Raw genomic sequence first — 17,856 nt, 5'->3', positions numbered from 1 at the left:
GCAATTTGGGGAGTCGTTTTTAAAGTCCATGGAGTAGAGTAACCGGCCGCACAGCTCACAGGTCCAGCAGGGTTCTCTAGGGACTTGACGGCAGGCGGGACGTGCTGCGGTGTCGCTGCCAAAGCCGCCACAGAGGAAGGTACGCCATTGTGCCTTCGGTTCGCACTGCTCCTCTTAAAGCGTTAGGCAGCTCCAAAGGCTGGCCAGAGAGACTTCCCGGGAGAAAATGCAGTCTTCGGGGCAGCGGGCTCAGAGTTGCTCGTCAAGGTTTGGGTCCCGGCGACCAGAGGAAAAGAATGCCCTGCAGAGCGTAGCCGTCGGTGCCGAGATGCCGCTGCCCCACCGCCCCACCAAGTGACGCGCGGGCGTCAGCCTGTTCTGCGCGCACACCTGGGTGCGCAGAGAGGCACAACCGCTCACGCTCTCCGGGGAAGGCTCACTCTTCGGTTTCCCAAGGCCAAAGGCCAAGGCCATGCGGATTTCTGAGACGGCTGACGCAGTGCAAGGACTTACACCCCGATTCCCTTCCTATCGACTAGATGGTGGGTGGGGAACCCAAATCCCCCTCTTCCTGGCCGCGCCTTTAGCAAGCTTTAGGGAAAATGCTGAGGTCGCTGGACCCCCAAAGGGTAGGAAAGTGCTGAGTTCACCGCGGGCCGGAGGCCGAGTCCTGCCTCCTGGGTCGGCGCTGCGTGGCTCTCCAGCTGAGTCGGGGCGGAGGGCCCCTGCCAAACCCCTGGGGGCGGGGAAGAGGCAGCTGCGAGCGCGGATAACCCCGAGGTGACCCGGGCGGGCCTGGACCGCCCCTTCCCCCTCCCGCGGGCCATGCGGCTGGAAGCGGGTCCCCGAGCTGCAGGGGGGAGAGGGAGGCGCGGGCTCCGGTAGCCGCGGCTGTCAGTGCGCTCCGGCCGGGGGCGCCGCCGGCTCAGCGTCCCTAGCTCGCCTCCTGCGCTCGCCGGAGCGCTCCGAGTGCCTCTTTAGCAGGAGCCAATATCCTTTTGTGCTAATAGGCTTGTCCTCATTTGCTGCCTAATTGGACTATATAAAGCCAATAATAGGCGGGCTCTTATAGCCCGAAGCCAAAGCGCCAAAATCCGAGGGAAGGCGAGGAGGGGGCAGTGGCGGAGGCGGCTGCGGGACCCGGGCTCGGCTGCGCCTTCGCCTGCCTAATCCCATTTGCCATTGTACGCGCCCAATCGCCGTATACTCCCCGCATTTAACTTGGATGACATTTTGATTTCATCATTAGCATCCGGCGCCGGATTGACGCAGCTCCAAGCCGGGGACTGCTCTAGCCGCCTCCTCCCCGGGAGCTGCAGCCGCCGCCTTGCCGCCTCGCTCCCTCGGTGCCGCTACGGGGCCGCTCCCCGCCCCTCAGCACCCCTCCCCCATGCGAGCCAGCCCCGGCCGGGTCCTCACCCCGCCCTCCTGCCGTTGGATTTGCGCCCGGGGCGGCCCCCGACTTTGCGCCCCGTAGTTGAGTTCCGTTTATGGTCTGATTTCCGGCGCCCGTCTGCTCGCCCGGCCGCCTGCCTGTCCCGTTCCCTCCCTCCCGGGGACCCGGAGGAGAGGGGACAATGCCGGAGCCCGGGCCGGACGCCCCCGGCACCGCTAGCGCGCAGCCCCCGCCGCCGCCGCCCCCGCCTCCCGCGCCCAAGGAGTCCCCATTCTCCATCAAGAACCTGCTCAACGGAGACCACCACCGGCCGCCCCCTAAGCCGCAGCCGCCCCCACGGACGCTCTTCGCTCCGGCCTCGGCCGCCGCCGCCGCCGCCGCCGCCGCTGCCGCTGCGGCCAAGGGGGCCCTGGAGGGCGCCGCGGGCTTCGCGCTCTCGCAGGTGGGCGACCTGGCTTTCCCCCGCTTTGAGATCCCGGCGCAGAGGTTTGCCCTGCCCGCGCACTACCTGGAGCGCTCCCCGGCCTGGTGGTACCCCTACACCCTGACCCCCGCCGGCGGCCACCTCCCACGACCTGAAGGTACCGACCTCTCTTTGAACTTTCGTTGTCCTCCCTGCGCGCCTGTCCCAGTCCGGTCCGCGCTGCCTTCCACCGCAGCCCTGGGACCCCCGCACCCTCAAACGCGCTGTTTGGCCGGCTTCCTCCGTCCCCTGGCTTGCAACTCCTGCCCGCGCGCTCTGTTGCGCTGCTAGAGAATCCAATCCCACTTGGTGAGAAAAGAAATGGAGTTGGAGTCCGGGGCGCGGCGCTTCCCGGGAAAGTGGCCTCGGGCATGAATGGGGAGGCTTCAGGTGGCTGGGACTGGGGACCTGGCCTGGATGGAGGGAGTGAATCTCCGCGGGCCCCCGGCGAGGGAACTGAGGGAAAGAAAGGAACCGGCCGTGCTGCCCACTCCGGGTCTCCCTAGCCTCTCCTCGGGAGAAGGTTGGATGCCAGGATGTGGCACCCCTCTTCTGGCCCAGCCGGGAAGGAGGAGGCCCGCGGGAATGGTGAGGCCTCGAGGCCTGGGGCCCAGAGGCCGGCGCGGGTTGAGCCTGCCGCTCCCAGGCGCCAGGCCTCGCTGAAGGCTGTGTCCGTGTGCGTGTGTGTGCGTCCGTCTGTCTGTCTCTCTCCAGCCTCGGAGAAGGCCCTGCTACGAGACTCCTCCCCCACCTCGGGCACTGACCGCGACTCCCCGGAGCCGCTGCTTAAAGCCGACCCGGACCACAAGGAGCTGGACTCCAAGAGCCCGGACGAGATCATTCTGGAGGAGAGCGACTCGGAGGAAGGCAAGAAGGAGGGCGAGGCGGCGCCGGGCGCGGCCGGGGCGAACGTGGGAGCGGCAGCGGCGACGCCGGGCGCCGAGGACTGGAAGAAGGGCGCGGAGAGCCCGGAGAAGAAGCCCGCGTGCCGCAAGAAGAAGACGCGCACGGTCTTCTCGCGCAGCCAGGTCTTCCAGCTCGAGTCCACCTTCGACATGAAGCGCTACCTGAGCAGCTCGGAGCGCGCCGGCCTGGCCGCGTCGCTGCACCTCACCGAGACGCAGGTCAAGATCTGGTTCCAGAACCGCCGCAACAAGTGGAAGCGGCAGCTGGCAGCCGAGCTGGAGGCGGCCAACCTGAGCCACGCCGCGGCGCAGCGCATCGTACGGGTGCCCATCCTCTATCACGAGAACTCGGCGGCCGAGGGCGCGGCGGCCGCGGCCGCGGGGGCCCCGGTGCCAGTCAGCCAGCCGCTGCTCACCTTCCCGCACCCCGTGTATTACTCTCACCCGGTGGTCTCGTCCGTGCCGCTGCTCCGGCCCGTCTGAGGCCCGAGAGGGGAGGAGGAGGGAGCACCCGGCCCCCTTCCCAGACCCCAGAGGAGACTGGGCCGGGCCGAGGGCGCAGAGACGTCCAGCGGCCTTCGGGAACCGGGGCTTCGGCGCGCGGCTCCGGCCTCCCCTCCCCCAATCGGTAGCGTTTTTGTAAGTATTTGCAATGCATTTTCGTGCAATTCACCCCTAATGGATTTGAGGCGCTTCCCCTCTTACTTTTGGTTTTGGTTTATATTAAGAGAAAGCAGGAAAAAGACAAAATTTCCAGGTCAAATATTTCGGCTGAAAAAGCTTTTGCAAAATGTGCCGCCCTCCCCACCCCCCGCCCCTAGTTTGCCTTGCGCGGTGGCTTTTTGGGTTTTATTTTTATGGAAGGAAAGTAAGCGCAAATCCTGAACCCCTCTAATTGATTCATTTTCTATAGAACTATTTTCAGAAGGAGAGAGAGAGAGAGAGAGAGAGAGAGAGAGAGAGAGGGAGAGAGGGAGAAATTCACGTTGTAGTACTTTTATTTCTGAATTTCTGGGTGTGGTTCTTCCTCTCCACTCCCAATCAGATATTCCCCAGTTTTCAGAACCTGAGCAGCCTCTCATAAGAACCCCGACTCAGGCCACTTTTCTCTCCCCGGCAGAGGTCTGTCGCAATTGACCTCTTCATCTGTCCTTTTTGGGACCGATGAATTCTCTAATTAAGTGTTTAAAGGCAAAAGACGAGGCAGCCCCAAATCAGACTTCTGATTATTGAAACAACTCCACATCTGGCCTGGTGTGGACGGTCTTATTTATTAGCAGCCTATATGTGGGGAATTTCATTTGTTGGTAAATTATTATTAATGTTACCTTTATTACTTTGTTCCCTATTTTGAGAGAATATTTCAATATTAAAAAAACCTTATCTTTTATCCTCTCCACCTACCGTTTTGTTCTGCAGTAACTGTTGTACTTTTGACCTGTGCAATATTGAACAAAATTTCCTGAGAGCCTGCTTCTTCCTCCACGGAGAGAAGCAGACGTCTTCAATGCATAATTCCGGTCATTCGTTTATGAGGAAGAAATTAAGAAGGGGAAAGGGGGGAAGGAAGGAAACAAGGATAGGTAGCAATGCTCAAAGGAGTAAGATAGGCATACCGGAGCGCTTTAAGTGAAGGACAATCAATTTAGGAGAATTTTAACTTATTTGATAAATGTACAGATTTCTTGTAAAGTTCACCCTCAACTCCTCAGGGCTCCTTGCTCTGCCACCCAATCTGTTTTCTTTCTGTCGGCTACACCTGTTGTTCTGCGATAGTTTGTCCCTCCCACCCATCTCCCTCACCTCTGTCCGGATTCAGTCGCTTTTTAAGAAAAAGAGGGAAAAAAATCACAAAATATTGTTACACTTAATGTTGTCGTGAAATGGAATTAATTAAAAAGAAAAGAAAAGCGAGGCATTTCCTGTTGCCAGAGTGTGTAACTTTGGACGATTTTCCCCAGAGCAGGTATCTGCGAACTCTCTTCTGCCTCGCTCTCTGGCTGCCTCTGCAATGGCCGAGTCCGACCTGGACGCACATCCCTATAATCCAGGAGGCGGCGGAGACAGAGGCGGCTTTGTTCGCGACCAGATCCGCTCTCTCCGTACCGTACGCCTCTTGAAACGCCCTGTGAGCAAGGGAAGAATGCGGGGCGGAACGGGTGAGGACCCGGGCTTATCTAGTTCGCAGAATTGAGCGCAGCGACAGCCGCAAGCTCAGAGACCGCTGGTATTTCCGATCGCAGGGCAGCAGCCTCGCATTCCGTTCCCAGCCCGCGGGGTCCTTTGGGAGCCGCGAGCTTTTGGGCAGAACATCCCTGAGCACTCACTGGGCCGGAGCGGGGTCGGCTCCGGCTGCCTCCAGGGTCGGGGGAGGGAAGAAGGGAGTGAACTTGGAGTTTAGCTGCGGCCCGAGGCAGATCGCGATGTCCAGCTGGCAGAGGCCAGGCTGCGAGCGGGCGACCCCAGGGAGGCCAACCAGGCCTAGGGACGGCGGCTCCCAGCTCCGGGACAGGGAGGCCTCCGCAAGCCTGGAGCAACTGTGGCTCCCGGGGCGGCTAGGGTGTGGGCGCGGTCATGGTGAGTCCAGTGCCGGGGAGCAGAGACCACCTGACTGCGGCGGCGACAACCGAGAGGACTTTGCCTCCTCCCGGGCAGATCCTTTTCTGTGCACCGCGCCCAAAGGCTCACAGGCGCAGGGTTTCTCTGGGCCCTGTACCCCGATCCCGGCAGCCGCCGGGAAGTGCAGCGCTAGCGGTTCCCAAGCTCCTGCCGGGCGCCCGGCCTCCACGCACCGGGTGGGCGGCCTGCCGAGCGCGGCGCTCCCGGAGCTGCTCGAGAGCGCGGGCCCGGAGGCCGGAAGCAGGTGCTTGGGCGCCCCTTGCCAACGCGGCGCGACTGCCTGCCCTAGGGCTTGGGGTCTGCACGCCCAGCTCCTGTCAGGGCGCGTTTGAAGCTGGGGAGCCGAGAAAGGGGAGACGGTGAAGATCCCTGTGAGCACACCGCGGGCGCGTCCGCTGGGGAGCGCCTGCACGGGCTCTCATTCCCTCTCCCAGAGCTTTACAGTTGCAGTTGCTCAAACCCAATCCACACGATTGATTCTTCTGTGGCTGAAACGTCAAGTATCGTTTCCTATGGATGGGAAACTGCCTCCGAATAAACTGGCATGTGTAGTTATGGCAAAATTTAGCCTGGACCTCAGTGAAGATGGATCTCCCTTTATTTTCCTCTGGTTTGGGATAAAAACGAGGGCATGTGTCACAAATGAAAAATAAACAGAAATTCGGGGTCCAAATATGTCGTTCCTTGTGTTACCTGCAAACACAGTGATGCCTTTTACTGTCGGCAATACTAACTGCGGGACAGGCCAATAACAGCTCATTAAAAATAATGTTGCAATAGCAAACACGTTCCTAGATTTTACAGCCAGAACACGATGCTATCAAGCGCCAAGAAAATACTCCTTTATTTGTGTTTGGATTCTAGAAAATGGTTCTTGACTGACCTGGTCTTTACAAAGTCGAGAAATAACTGGTTCTCCACACGCACAGTTTGTTCTTTGTCCTGCTCCTGCAGCCTCCCTTTCCCTCCCTTTGAGGACCCCGTTGCCCTAGGCCGGTGAGTCCCTCCCAGGAGCCAAGGTGAAGCCCTGGGGGAGGAATGTGGCTTGGCCGTCGCCTGGGACTGGCAGTGATATGAACCTAGAAGCCTGCCCAGGCAGGAAACATCTGCTTTGCTCCCGTCGGCTGGGGGTCGTGGTATTTCTCACAATGCAAGAGACAGGGAGCACGGAAGCTGCTCCCCGAGCGCGAAGCATCCTAGGCTCTACCGCAAGCTTTCGTGTCGGGAGAGGCCAAGACAGCACTTTGATGGAACCGTCGCATCTCGAGAGCTAGCCCGGGGCCGTCTTCCCCCACACAGAGTGCTTCTCTAGGCGACGCCTCTGCAAGGATTGCCAGGAACTGCTGGAACTGCTCAGCAGAAGGGGCTCTGTGGCGGAGTGAGCGTACCTCCACTCAACTCCTCCAAGAAATCCCTAGGACACTGAGCCAACATCCCCGGTTTCATCCTTTTATCTTCCCCTCCCTTCAGATTGTGGAACCCAGCCTTCTCTCCTATCCTAACTTCAGATCCTTCCCTATTGGCACCCCCAATTAGTCAAGCCAGTGCAATGGCTTAATCGGCTTCCTGGCTTAATCCTCTCTGCATTATCCAGACATGCATGCAGACAACGTACAGGATACACTCACCCTCAAGGGTGACACGAAACACTCACTGTCCCCCCCCCACTCTGTTAGACCTCCTAACAGACACCACCTCCAGGGGCTCCCAGGGCCCAACCTGTATATGCGTTTAGCATCGCATATACATTGCGATCACATAGCATCACAACAGCACAGGCACAGTCGGGCACACTTTGTTCTGGGTGACCCTGGGCAGCTGGTTTTCTCTGATGGCCCCAGGCTAAGGCAAGCTGGGAAGAACCTTGTAGAAAGGATTGGGCAGGGAGCGAGGTGGTGCTCCTACTTCTGGGGCGTGAAGCTGGAAATCCTCTGGGCAGAGATGCCTCATGTTCCCTCGTCACAAGCCACCTGGGACAAACTATGGGAGCCGCCATCATCCCACTTCAGACCCCCATATGCCTATGGGCCGGGGCCTCACTCGGAGCCGGGGTCCTCACGGTGCTGGGCTTTGCGGCTCTGAGTGCCCGGGAGCGTCTCCGGGCCCTGGGAGACCAGAGAGCCAGCTCTCGCTCGAGCTGTTTCTGTTGGCAACACAGATGTATTTCTTTTATTTGGTAGTAAATAGAGCGGGTGTGTGTACATCAAACAAGAGCAAGACAGATATAAACGGCCCCACCCCCGCCACTGGGCCTTCATTCTGAGCCAGGACGTCCCCTGGCACGCCAGAGCCCCAGAGTGCGCGCTGCAGGGTGGGGCGGGGAGAAGGAGGGGGAGGTACGAAGGTCGGTGGGGTTCGCTTTCTCGTCTGCAAGAGCACGCTGGGTCAGCCGCAGCCCGGGCGATGGGAGCTGGGGTCAGAGCAGTGGGGGCCTAGAGGGCTGCACAGCCTTCCGACCTTCGGGAGCTTTGGCGAGAGCTGGCGTCGTAGGGCTGCCTGGGCCCGGGCCAAGCATTCCAGCTTCTACTCCTCTGCGCGCGCGGGGCACCTGGACTTCCCTGGAAAGGCCCTGCGGGGACCGGAGACGTTGCTGAGCACCGCCCTGCCCGCCTCCAAGGCTCCATTTTGCCCCACCCCTCGCGCTTGTCCACGCCCCGAGTCCTGTGACCCATCCAGGAGGCTTCTTCCCCTCAGCGATCCAAACTTAGAATGCAAAGCGGCTAGGAAAAGACCACTCTACTGGGTCACCGCGACGGGGTCAGGGTGCAAAAACCATGAGCCCCATAGAAATCCCCACTTGGGGTCCAGAGCACAGCCGAGGAAGCCCCTGGGACGTCGCCCGCCCAGGCACTTACACCGGGCCAGGCAGAGGCACTCCTTCGCCCCTCCTCGCGGCTTGCCGCCCACTCTCTGCCCATCCCCTCCCGCCCAGCCTGCAGGCAGTCTCTGCCTTGTGGGTGCGAGCGATCCGCGCGTCTGGGCGTACGCGAATCGCGGTGTGCACGCCTTTGTGTGCACGTGCGCCCGTCTGGGTGTGCAGGGCGAATGTTTACCCTTTGACCTCACAAATAGTCGGGGAGGGGTGCTGTGGGTGGTTGGCGGAAGGGAGAAAAGGGCTGTAAAGATAAGTGGGCCTGCTATACTTTGGAGCCCTGCCTAGTGACTCGGACCCGGATCTTGAGTTGAGATTTCGGACGCGCCTGTTCCCGAGCTTGCTTCTCCTGCGGAAGTACCCTGGAGGCTTATCGGGTGGGGAGCCACAGCTTCTGGGGAATCCGATCTCAGACAGCAGCGCAGCTGGGGTCCAGTTATCCGCCAGGGCTTTCCCCCCACCATTCTGCCTCCAGAATCCCGTAGCACTTCAACCGTGTGTCCGGGCAATTCCCGAGACAAGAGACAAGAGATCGCTGGAAGCAGCGTGCATCCTCGGACAGTTCCCAGGAGATGAGCCCTTGTACTCGCCCAGGTCCCTTCTTGGCTGCTGCTCCAGCCGATGCGTCTTCGCGGCGAAACTGGCCCAAATCTCTGTCGCCCGGGTTCCAAAAGGATCCCTTCTGGTTGCAGTGGACGGAGAGGAAGAAGAGTTGGGGGAGAGGTGTAGCGCGAGCGAGCGAGAGCACGCCGACAGAGAGTTGCGCCCATCATTTAGTCAGGAGCGACGAGGTGGAGTCACCTGGTGTGCCTCACCGGAGCGCTAAAGTCTTAAAGAAATAGAAAGAATCCCCTTCTCTCGTGAGCTCCTTCGCCGCCCTCGCCCCCCTTGGTGATGGAGTGCACGCATCAGATTTTCATCAAAGTTCTATTAAGTGAAACATAGGTTGCAGGGCACCCTTTGATTGAAACAGTTTAAATTTTAATTGTGTTTTTAATTTGACATATAGTTGCAGAAAGGAATGACACTGCGTCGCCAAGGGGCGGTCGATTTTCTTAATTTCTCCCAGAGGAATTGATGAGTCTATCAGGCCACTAGATTGGAAACCCATTAAAGCTCTCTGGTTAGGCTGTTAATTGGAACTTGATGGATGTGGGGAGGCGGGTGTTGGGACTCGGCTATGCTGATCCAATCTTCACGACTTTCTGTTTTCCAATAAATTACACAATTCATTTTCCAGCCGCAGATTACATAAATTGTACACCTCTGGGGCTCTCTTTTTCAAATAGGGAGCCCTTTTCCCCAAAAGCCTATTGCGGGATGTCATTTGCACCAAAGAACGAACAGCAGAGGCCCTTGAATGAAAATCGAAACATAATCAACGTTTATACTTAGAAAATTTATTGAGATCATTTTCTCTGGTATTTCCTTATTTTAAAGTTTGGACGCGCCATATATCATAATCCACTCGCGTAAAGGGGGGTCAGCCTGTGTTTAATATTTATCGAAGCTTGATTCCAAGATCAAACTTGTTTATGACTTCATCTGTCATTTCGGAGGGAGCCTTCTTCTACTATTACCCGGCTCAGCCAGCCTATTTCCCAACTGCCGCAGAGAAGAGAGGATCAATTTTTATTACGCTCCTCGGCAAGTTTGCTCTGGGCCGCTTTAATATCGAGCAGTGGCATAATCTCGGGACCTAAACTTTAAGCGTCTTTTCAGTCTCGGAAAGTTTATCATTCCTTGGAACCCGTTTATGCCTAATTCCTAGGAAGGGTGGGGGGCATCCCAAAGATGATGAGGGGCCTTCCTCCTGGGTAGGGGCTGTTGATCTGACTGGAGTAGGGCGGGGCGCAGCTATCCGGAGGCTTGGAGGGTGGGGTGGGAGGTGAGACTGAGTTGAAGAATTGCCACACTTGAGGGCAGAGAGATGGGGTGTCTGTGGGTGGTGGTTCCTGAAGCTTAAGGTTCCTGGGAGTGCGTTTGGCAGCTGCGTTGAGCCCAGGAGAGGGCGTGTGGGCCTCTGCACTCGCCGTGAAGTCTTAGGGACCCCCCCCCAAATGCCCTGAAGGGACGGCGGGAAGATCGTGTCTTGGCTCTCTGGCCCCTGCCCTGGGACTGCTGTCTGCCCGAGGTGGGGGAGATCCTGCAGGTGCCCAGTTAAAGAGACTGGAGGAGAGGAGAGTCTGCCTGGTCTCCGCCACAGCCTCCCTGCCTCCGTCCTGCGCCAGCAGCACCACTTCCCCGGCTCAGTTTAGAGTGTGTCAGTGTGAGGCACACACTAGTCGGAGCTCAGTGAACGTTTGCTGACTGTGTGTGACTGTGAAAGTGTTTATGCAAGCGCGTGCGTGAGGCTTCAGGCGTTCGCATCTAAAGGTGCACAGGGTGCCGGGGTGGAGGAGGCCGCACAGGTCAGCTCCCCAGCCCCTCGCCGTTCCCGGGTCTGGGAGCTGCTTCTCCGAGGCCCATCCCGGAGGCCCAGCTGCTGCCTCACTTGGTCACTGCTCTGGCTGAGGCCAACCCTGTGGGCCCTTGACTCAACCCAAACATGTGCCCCGCGGTCCCGAGATGGCGGGGGTCCTCACAGTCTACCCCGCAGCCACTCCCAAGCTCAAGGCCAATGCACGCCCCGCCCCTCGCCCCTTCCAAAGAGTCCTGTATTGGCAGTGGAACAGCCTCGGGCTTCAATCTTGCTTACTCTGCTTGGGCTTTTTTTTTTTTTTTTTTTTTTTCTGAGCCTCAGTTCCTCCACCTGTACATTGGGGGGGGGGGTACAGATCTGCACCACAGGTTTGCTGTGAGGATTAAAGTGAAGAATGTTAGGATGCTCTCAGAATATTGCAGGTTGCCGGCACCAAGTATTTGCTAGCTTAGAAGGGTTCAATCAATGCCCTCCCCTTACCCCAAATCCTCTTTCGTCCCCAGTGGAGGGCAGGCTCAGCTCGTCCGGTCCGCCAATTTCCCGCCGGGTGGCTTCAGCGCGGGCCGGGAGACAGCTCCCACTCAGGGTGCTTGCGGGAGGCGGAGAGGTCGCAGGCGGGTGAGAGTCGGGTGTTTGTTTTCAGGATGCTCCCTTCTACCCCCCAACCGTGCGGGAGCGCGCGGGACGGGCTGTGACGTGGCCCGGGAGCCTGCGCCGCGGCCCCGCAGAGGGGGACGCACAAATTGTATTTCAGCACCGGGTCCTTCCGGGTTAATGAGCTGACACCATGATTAAAGCTGACCATTTGTAATGTGTCTCGACCCCGCCGCCGAGCCCTGAAGAGGTTAATGCGGTGACGGAGGCCGGCACCTGCCCCTCGCGGGCCTCCCGGGCCGTGGCGCACAGCCTCTGCCCCCCCGCCCCGCCCCCTTGCCTGCCTCTGCCCGGGTTGCGCCGCCGACTCCTAATCAATTAGCCCATTAACGAGCCCTTGGAGGAGTTAAGTAGGGAGAGGTTCTGCCACGGGTAAGGCTGCAGTCGGTAACTCACCGCGGCTAATGATATTATAAGCGCTTTGCTCAATAACCCGGGCGCGGCGCGGGCGAGGAGGGAACTGCACCGTCATGATGCAGAGTCTGGACATTTGTAGGGACTGATTCCAGAGTCTCCTCTCACCCTTGGCTGCATTTGGGGGGCACCCTAGGGTCAGGGCTCCCGGGATCATTTGGTCGAGCGGTCTCGAGGCCTCAGACCCAGGGGGTGGGGTTGCCTGAGCGCCCTGGAGCCTTGCTTCCACCTTCGGTTCTTCGACGCTTGTGTAGACAGCTGTGCCCCCGAAACATTTTGCCTGCGCCGGACTGGTTCCACATCCAGTACCAGCTGATCTGGGAATTAAAAGAACAAGAGTCAGGGCTTTGAGGGGGCCGTGAGGATGAGGTAGGGAAATGTGGTTAATTGAGCGCCCACCGCAAGCTGTGCTCAGAGTTACGCACTTTGACCTCATACAGCTTCTGTGAGGTAATCGTTGCTTCTCCCCCCAATTTTAGGAATGAGGAAACCGAGGCTCAGAAAGTTTAAGTATCCTGTCCAAGGTCACCTAGCCATTTGAATACACTTTGTCTAATTCTAAAACCATGTCGCTATCCTCACCTCCTTCTCTCCTTTCCTGGAGCAAAGCGCTTCTCTTTTTGCAGCAATTCCCTCACCTCCAATATTTGCCTAAAAGTGAGAGTCACTTATGGAAGAGGAGGCCGAGCTTTGGGCTGCTTACAAAGGTTTACAGAGGACCTACAATGAGTTCCTAGTGATTCTAGGCTTTCCAGTGCTTTTTCATTCCTACCTAAAGCCATCCTCGAAACAGGTGAAGGGGAGATATTAATGAGAAGTTCATATCACCTAGGAGGGCAGTGAGGCTCTGACTGGGATTTCACTTGTCCAAGTTCACGCAGCATGGAAATGAGGGTGCTGGGACTTGAACCCGAATCTCTTGAAACAAGATCTAGGGCTTCCCTCCCGCACCCCCAACGATCTTGCAGCCCCGTTGGGCCTGTGACAGGGGTGGGGTCTGTAGGCGGGGAAGGGCCCAAGTTGTCTGCTCCCAGGCCTCCCCGGTAAGCTCCCGGAAAGAGCATCAGTTCCTATGCGCACGCTCCTAAATCCCCCGCCCCCCGGCCTCCTGCGCCGGGCGCACCGGTCTGTGGGGTGCCAGCCCTGCTGGCCTGCCCAGGCGAGAAGGAGTGAGTTTGGGGAGGGTCGTGGAACAGCCTGTGAGTCCCTCTGAGGGTTCGAGGACCCGTCGCCTATGGGAGGCGTCGGGTCACTCCAGCTGAGCCCCGAACTGCCCCTACCTCTCGAGAGGGCAGGGGTCCGAGCGATCAGTGTCGCCACACAGGGTAGGAACTTGGGCTGGAATCTATGTTGCTTTCGGTCCAGGCTGGCTCTTTGCACGCTCCTGGGAGCACAGGCGCTGCATGCGGGGCCTGGGCTTTTTTGAAATTTTCCGGGGCCGCTCGGCGGCGCTGCGATTGGCCGCGTCTGAGTAACCTCTATGCAAATGAGGCCGCGCCACCTCTGCGCCGCCGGGGACTCGGCGAGCTGGCGGGCAAGGAAGGGGCATTCGCGCCGGGGCTGGGCGGCCGCACCTAAAGCCGGGCGGGCACGGACCCCAGCGCAGCCGTCCGGTGCCCGCGTGTCCCCCGCGCGTAGGGGACGCCTCGCCAGCTTCGCCGCCCCCTCCCCCTGGCTCCCCTCCCCCCTCCCCCTGGCTCCCCTCCCCCCTCCCCCCACCCCCTCCGCCTGCCTGCCTGCCTGCACCACCTTCCACCCAGATCATCTCTAAAGGGAGTTCTTGGTTTCCTCCGATTTCTTATGAACCCAGGATGGGAAGCAAGGAAGATGCGGGCAAGGGGTGTCCGGCGGCCGGCGGCGTCTCCAGCTTCACCATTCAGTCCATCTTGGGCGGGGGCCCCTCGGAGGCGCCACGGGAGCCCGCCGGCTGGCCGGCCAGGAAGCGCAGCCTGTCTGTGTCCTCGGAGGAGGAGGAGCCGGACGAAGGCTGGAAGGCACCCGCCTGCTTCTGCCCAGACCCGCACGGTCCCAAGGAGCCCGGCCCCAAGCACCACCCCCCCATCCCCTTTCCTTGCCTGGGTAAGGATCGCACGCCCCCGGGTCAGCAGCGAGCAAGCTCTAGGGGAGGGAAGCTGTGCGGGGGCTCTCGCGTCGCCCCCCCCCTCGCCTGGCCAGAGCCGCGGCCGCGCGGGGTGCAGTGCCGAGGGGAGGAGACGCGCGCTCTGTGCTGACTCCTCCGCCCGGCGGGCGCTCGGGAAGAAACCGGGAGCACAGATGTGGCGCGGCGCGGTTTTGGGGAAGGTTGGGTTGGAGGGAGAGTGTACCATAGTGGGTTGGGCACAGGGCCTGCCGCACGCGTGGCTGTGCCCTCAATATCCCCTTTGCACATCGTATACTTTCTGCACACGAGGTCTGGAAGTCGGATCTGAGCGGTCGGTCCTTCTCTACCGCAATCTCTTTCAGCGTCTTTTTCTTCTCTCTCTCTTCCGCTCTCTCGACCTCTGCCTCTCTCTCTCTCTCTCTCTCTCTCTCTCTCTCTCCTCCTCCTCCTCCTCAGAATGATTAGCACTCCAAGATGATTGACAATGGTGCTTTTCGTAGATGGTTCCTCTTTACAACATCTGACCAAGGGGAGCCCCGCGTTAGTCCTTAGCGTGATTTCAGAACAAACGGCCTGTGAAATGATGCCACACTATAAAGCTCAGGGAACTCTTCCAGTTCAGTTACAAGGCAAAATCATCTTTTAAAATGATGCTAATGTCCCCCCCTCCAGATCTCCTCCCCCTGTTGCCACACGTCCTTTCACGAAGCTGGGAGCACAGAGACCCCAGACTCGAAGTAGCTGGATCCCTGTCCTGTTGCTTTTCAAAAGGCGGGTGCCGGGCTTTGGGTTTCAGCGAGAGGGAGAGAAGAGAATGGGGGTGGGGACCAAGGAAGATGAGACCAAGGCTGCAGGCGCCTGCCAACTCCCTGGTTCCGGCGAGAGCTGGGGATCTTTGAGGCTTCCCAACTCCATGGCCTTCCTCTTTGTTCTCACTCCCCAGGTACCCCCAAGGGCAGCGGAGGCGCGGGGCCGGCGAGCTCGGAGCGCACGCCTTTCCTTTCTTCGCACCCAGACTTTAAGGAAGAGAAAGAGAGGCTCTTGCCCGCGGGCTCGCCGTCGCCGGGGCCCGAGCGGCCGCGGGACGGCGGCGGCGCCGAGAGGCAGGCGGGCGCGGCCAAGAAGAAGACGCGCACGGTCTTCTCGCGCAGCCAGGTGTACCAGCTCGAGTCCACCTTCGACATGAAGCGCTACCTGAGCAGCTCGGAGCGCGCCTGCCTTGCCTCCAGCCTGCAGCTCACCGAGACCCAGGTCAAGACTTGGTTCCAGAACCGCCGCAACAAGTGGAAGCGGCAGCTCTCCGCGGAGCTGGAGGCGGCCAACATGGCGCACGCGTCGGCGCAGACTCTGGTGGGAATGCCGCTGGTGTTCCGGGACAGCTCGCTGCTGCGCGTGCCGGTGCCACGCTCGCTCGCCTTCCCCGCGCCGCTCTACTACCCGGGCAGCAACCTCTCGGCCTTACCTCTCTACAACCTCTACAGCAAGCTCGACTACTGAGCGGCCCGCCGGACCCGCGCCGCCCGCCCGCTCCCCGCCAGCCTGGCGCGGGCTGCCCCCACTCCGGAGCCAGGGCTGCGCGTTTCCAGAAATATTACGAGATACACCATGTGTATTCGTTACCTCTTATTTATGGCCTCTGCCCTACTTTTTGTTTTGATTGTTTCTCGTATTTATCGGCATTCCTCCAGCCAGATCATCTGCTTTCTACCCCAAACAAACCAATACGTTTTGAAAACCATGTTCTAGGGGATGTTCTACGGTGGTGGTGGGAAAGGGAGTTTCGGCCAGATCGACATTGATCGGTGGGAAAAAAAAAGCAGTAAAACACCAGACCAGGTACATTCTTCTCCCCCATATATACACCTGTATATATGTACACGCACACACGGCTGGCCAAGCCAGCCCTTGGGGGCTTCGAACAATGATCTCGACTCCTCTTTTCGTTTCCCTTGTCCCGAGGATGGGTAGGGGAGAAAGGGGGGGGAGATTTCAGATCTGTAAATATTTTTAAAAAGAAAAAAATAAAACATTTTAAGCATCGTTGCTAACTTTGGTGGAATTGATTGTCCGGCGTACTAACGCGCAGGTGTTCTCGCTTTTCCATGGAAGAGCTTGCAGGCGGGCGTCAGAAGAGGTCTGGCTCGAGACCCGTGGAAGGTGGGGCGGGGGTCAGAGGTTAAAGTTTGGGACCTTGGCCCCGCCGAGGCGGCCCGTGGGCTGGAGGCGCACCCCTTTCCACTAGCTGGTGCCCGTAGTCTCCGCGCGGCGGAGGCTCACCTCGGCGGGAACCCAACTCTGGAGCCCGCGCGGAGAGGTACAGACGGGGGGCGGCAGGCTTCACTGCCGAAGCAGTTGCCTCCCGGAACGAGCTTCTTTCCAGCCCTGGGAGCGCCTCGGGGTTGACGGCAGCAGGGCGTCGTGCGTCGTGGTCCAACCTGTGACAGGAGCCTCCTCTCCGAGGGCACAGGGCAGGTGGGGCGGCGCTGCCTGGATCAGGTATAGAGCCCGGTTTGCTCGTCCCCCAGACTGGCGCGCTCACAGTTTCCGAGCCGCGCGGTGCGGGAACAGGTCGCGGAAAGGCAGCACTTCGGCTGAAGAGGGATGAGGCGCGAGACTAGGCAAAGAAAGCGCGGGAGGCAAAGGCTCCTCCCCACACTATTTTGTTGTTGTTTATAGTTTGCCTTGTGCGTGGCTAAGGGGCCGGGTCGCGGGCGAGTACGTGGCAGCGGGCACTGAATGGAACCTTGGTGCGCGGTTTGCGCGCCCACGGACCTCGGCGCCCCAGCACCTGCTGCCTCACCCTGGCTGGGCGGGCACGGCACCGAGAGGACAGACGCGTGCCGAGTGTCATGCAAATCGCAGTCTCGCAGTGTTAGATCGCAGCCACCTGTTCCTTGTAAAACGTCAGAAAAAAAAATTGCCTGAGCTTTGAGGATGCTGATGGTTCGGTGTCACGTGGGGCGAGCTCCCGGGTCCTCCTGCCTCCAGCCCCGGGCTACTCCTTAGCCGCTGCAAAGGTGTCGGGAGTCGGCAGCGCGGAGCCCGGATCCCATCCTCTAGAGGGGGAATATTTGCGTGATAGACCTGTCTGTTTGAGCCGAGAGGCATCGAAATTATCTGCATTTTATGAAAGTATGCAGGATATCTGTTACCCGTCTATGTGACCCGCAGTGTCATGTCTTAAATGCCTGGTGTCTTGTCCATTTGTGAGGTCATATTTTTTTTATGTTAGATTTCATAAAATTCAAGAACATATGTGCCAGTGCTGTGAGGTCAATTGCATTTATTTCATTTCAACTGAGTTCAATTCAATAAATATTTACTGAGCCCTAGTACTTGCTGAAAACTATGCTAGATATTGGCTAGTCAGAGAGAGAAAACAGAACTGTCACTGGATCTGTTTTTTTCTGATTTATTTGGTACGCATATTTCAATGAAGTTTTCTCTTTCCAGAAACCTGCTTTAAATTTTTCTTTCCTCTCAAGCTGCTATTTGAATATTCCATGCAGAAGTAACGGAACTGCCTTCAAGGAACTACTTGAATAGGAATATTTCACCCATATCATTTTTGTCTGCACTTCAATAGATTACATTACAGTATTGGGTCACTATATACTTCTTGGGCTTACTTCCTTCATAGGAAGTTGTTTCCTGTAAGCAGTTAATGGCGGAGTGGTTTTTGCCCTTAAGATTTTAGGGATGATCATTTTCCAGTTTGTCATATAGCGGGTACTTCACTTTTTTTACTAATCCAGAAATTAGTAGTCAAAGGTGATCCAACAGTGTGATTAGTTTCTAGGAATTCCTCTTTCTTATAGGTAACTAAGTACACACACACACACACACACACACACACGGCTTTGCATGTGGATTTGAAATGTTCAAGACTCCATTGTGGCCAGGTTTCCTATCTCAAGACTATCAATTCATTTGAATAAGCAGCAAAATCATCAGCCTCCTTTCAGGCTCTAAACTGGATTTAAAAGATTGACGTTTCTTAAAACTCAAAT

At 58.4% G+C, this 17,856-nt stretch overlaps 2 protein-coding genes across 2 annotated transcripts; both read left to right on the top strand.

Moving 5' to 3' along the window:
- Nucleotides 1-1,500: 1,500 nt before the first annotated feature.
- Nucleotides 1,501-3,247, top strand: HMX3 (H6 family homeobox 3; the record flags this gene model as incomplete). Its single annotated transcript, XM_079899960.1, has 2 exons — nucleotides 1,501-1,977; nucleotides 2,574-3,247. Exons 1-2 carry the CDS (start codon nucleotides 1,578-1,580, stop codon nucleotides 3,245-3,247), a joined length of 1,074 nt encoding a protein of 357 aa, XP_079756086.1. The 5' UTR covers nucleotides 1,501-1,577.
- A 10,309-nt stretch (nucleotides 3,248-13,556) lies between these two features.
- On the top strand, nucleotides 13,557-15,343 carry HMX2 (H6 family homeobox 2; the record flags this gene model as incomplete). The annotated part of the gene is made up of 2 exons (XM_079900434.1): nucleotides 13,557-13,824; nucleotides 14,790-15,343. 2 exons carry the CDS (start codon nucleotides 13,557-13,559, stop codon nucleotides 15,341-15,343), a joined length of 822 nt encoding a protein of 273 aa, XP_079756560.1.
- Nucleotides 15,344-17,856: the final 2,513 nt, after the last annotated feature.

Source organism: Stenella coeruleoalba (assembly GCF_951394435.1).
Source record: "Stenella coeruleoalba genome assembly, chromosome: 16".
Classification (NCBI taxonomy): Eukaryota; Metazoa; Chordata; class Mammalia; order Artiodactyla; family Delphinidae; genus Stenella; species Stenella coeruleoalba.
The sequence above is the reverse complement of the archived record's forward strand: the minus strand, read 5'-3'. Positions and strand labels throughout refer to the sequence as shown.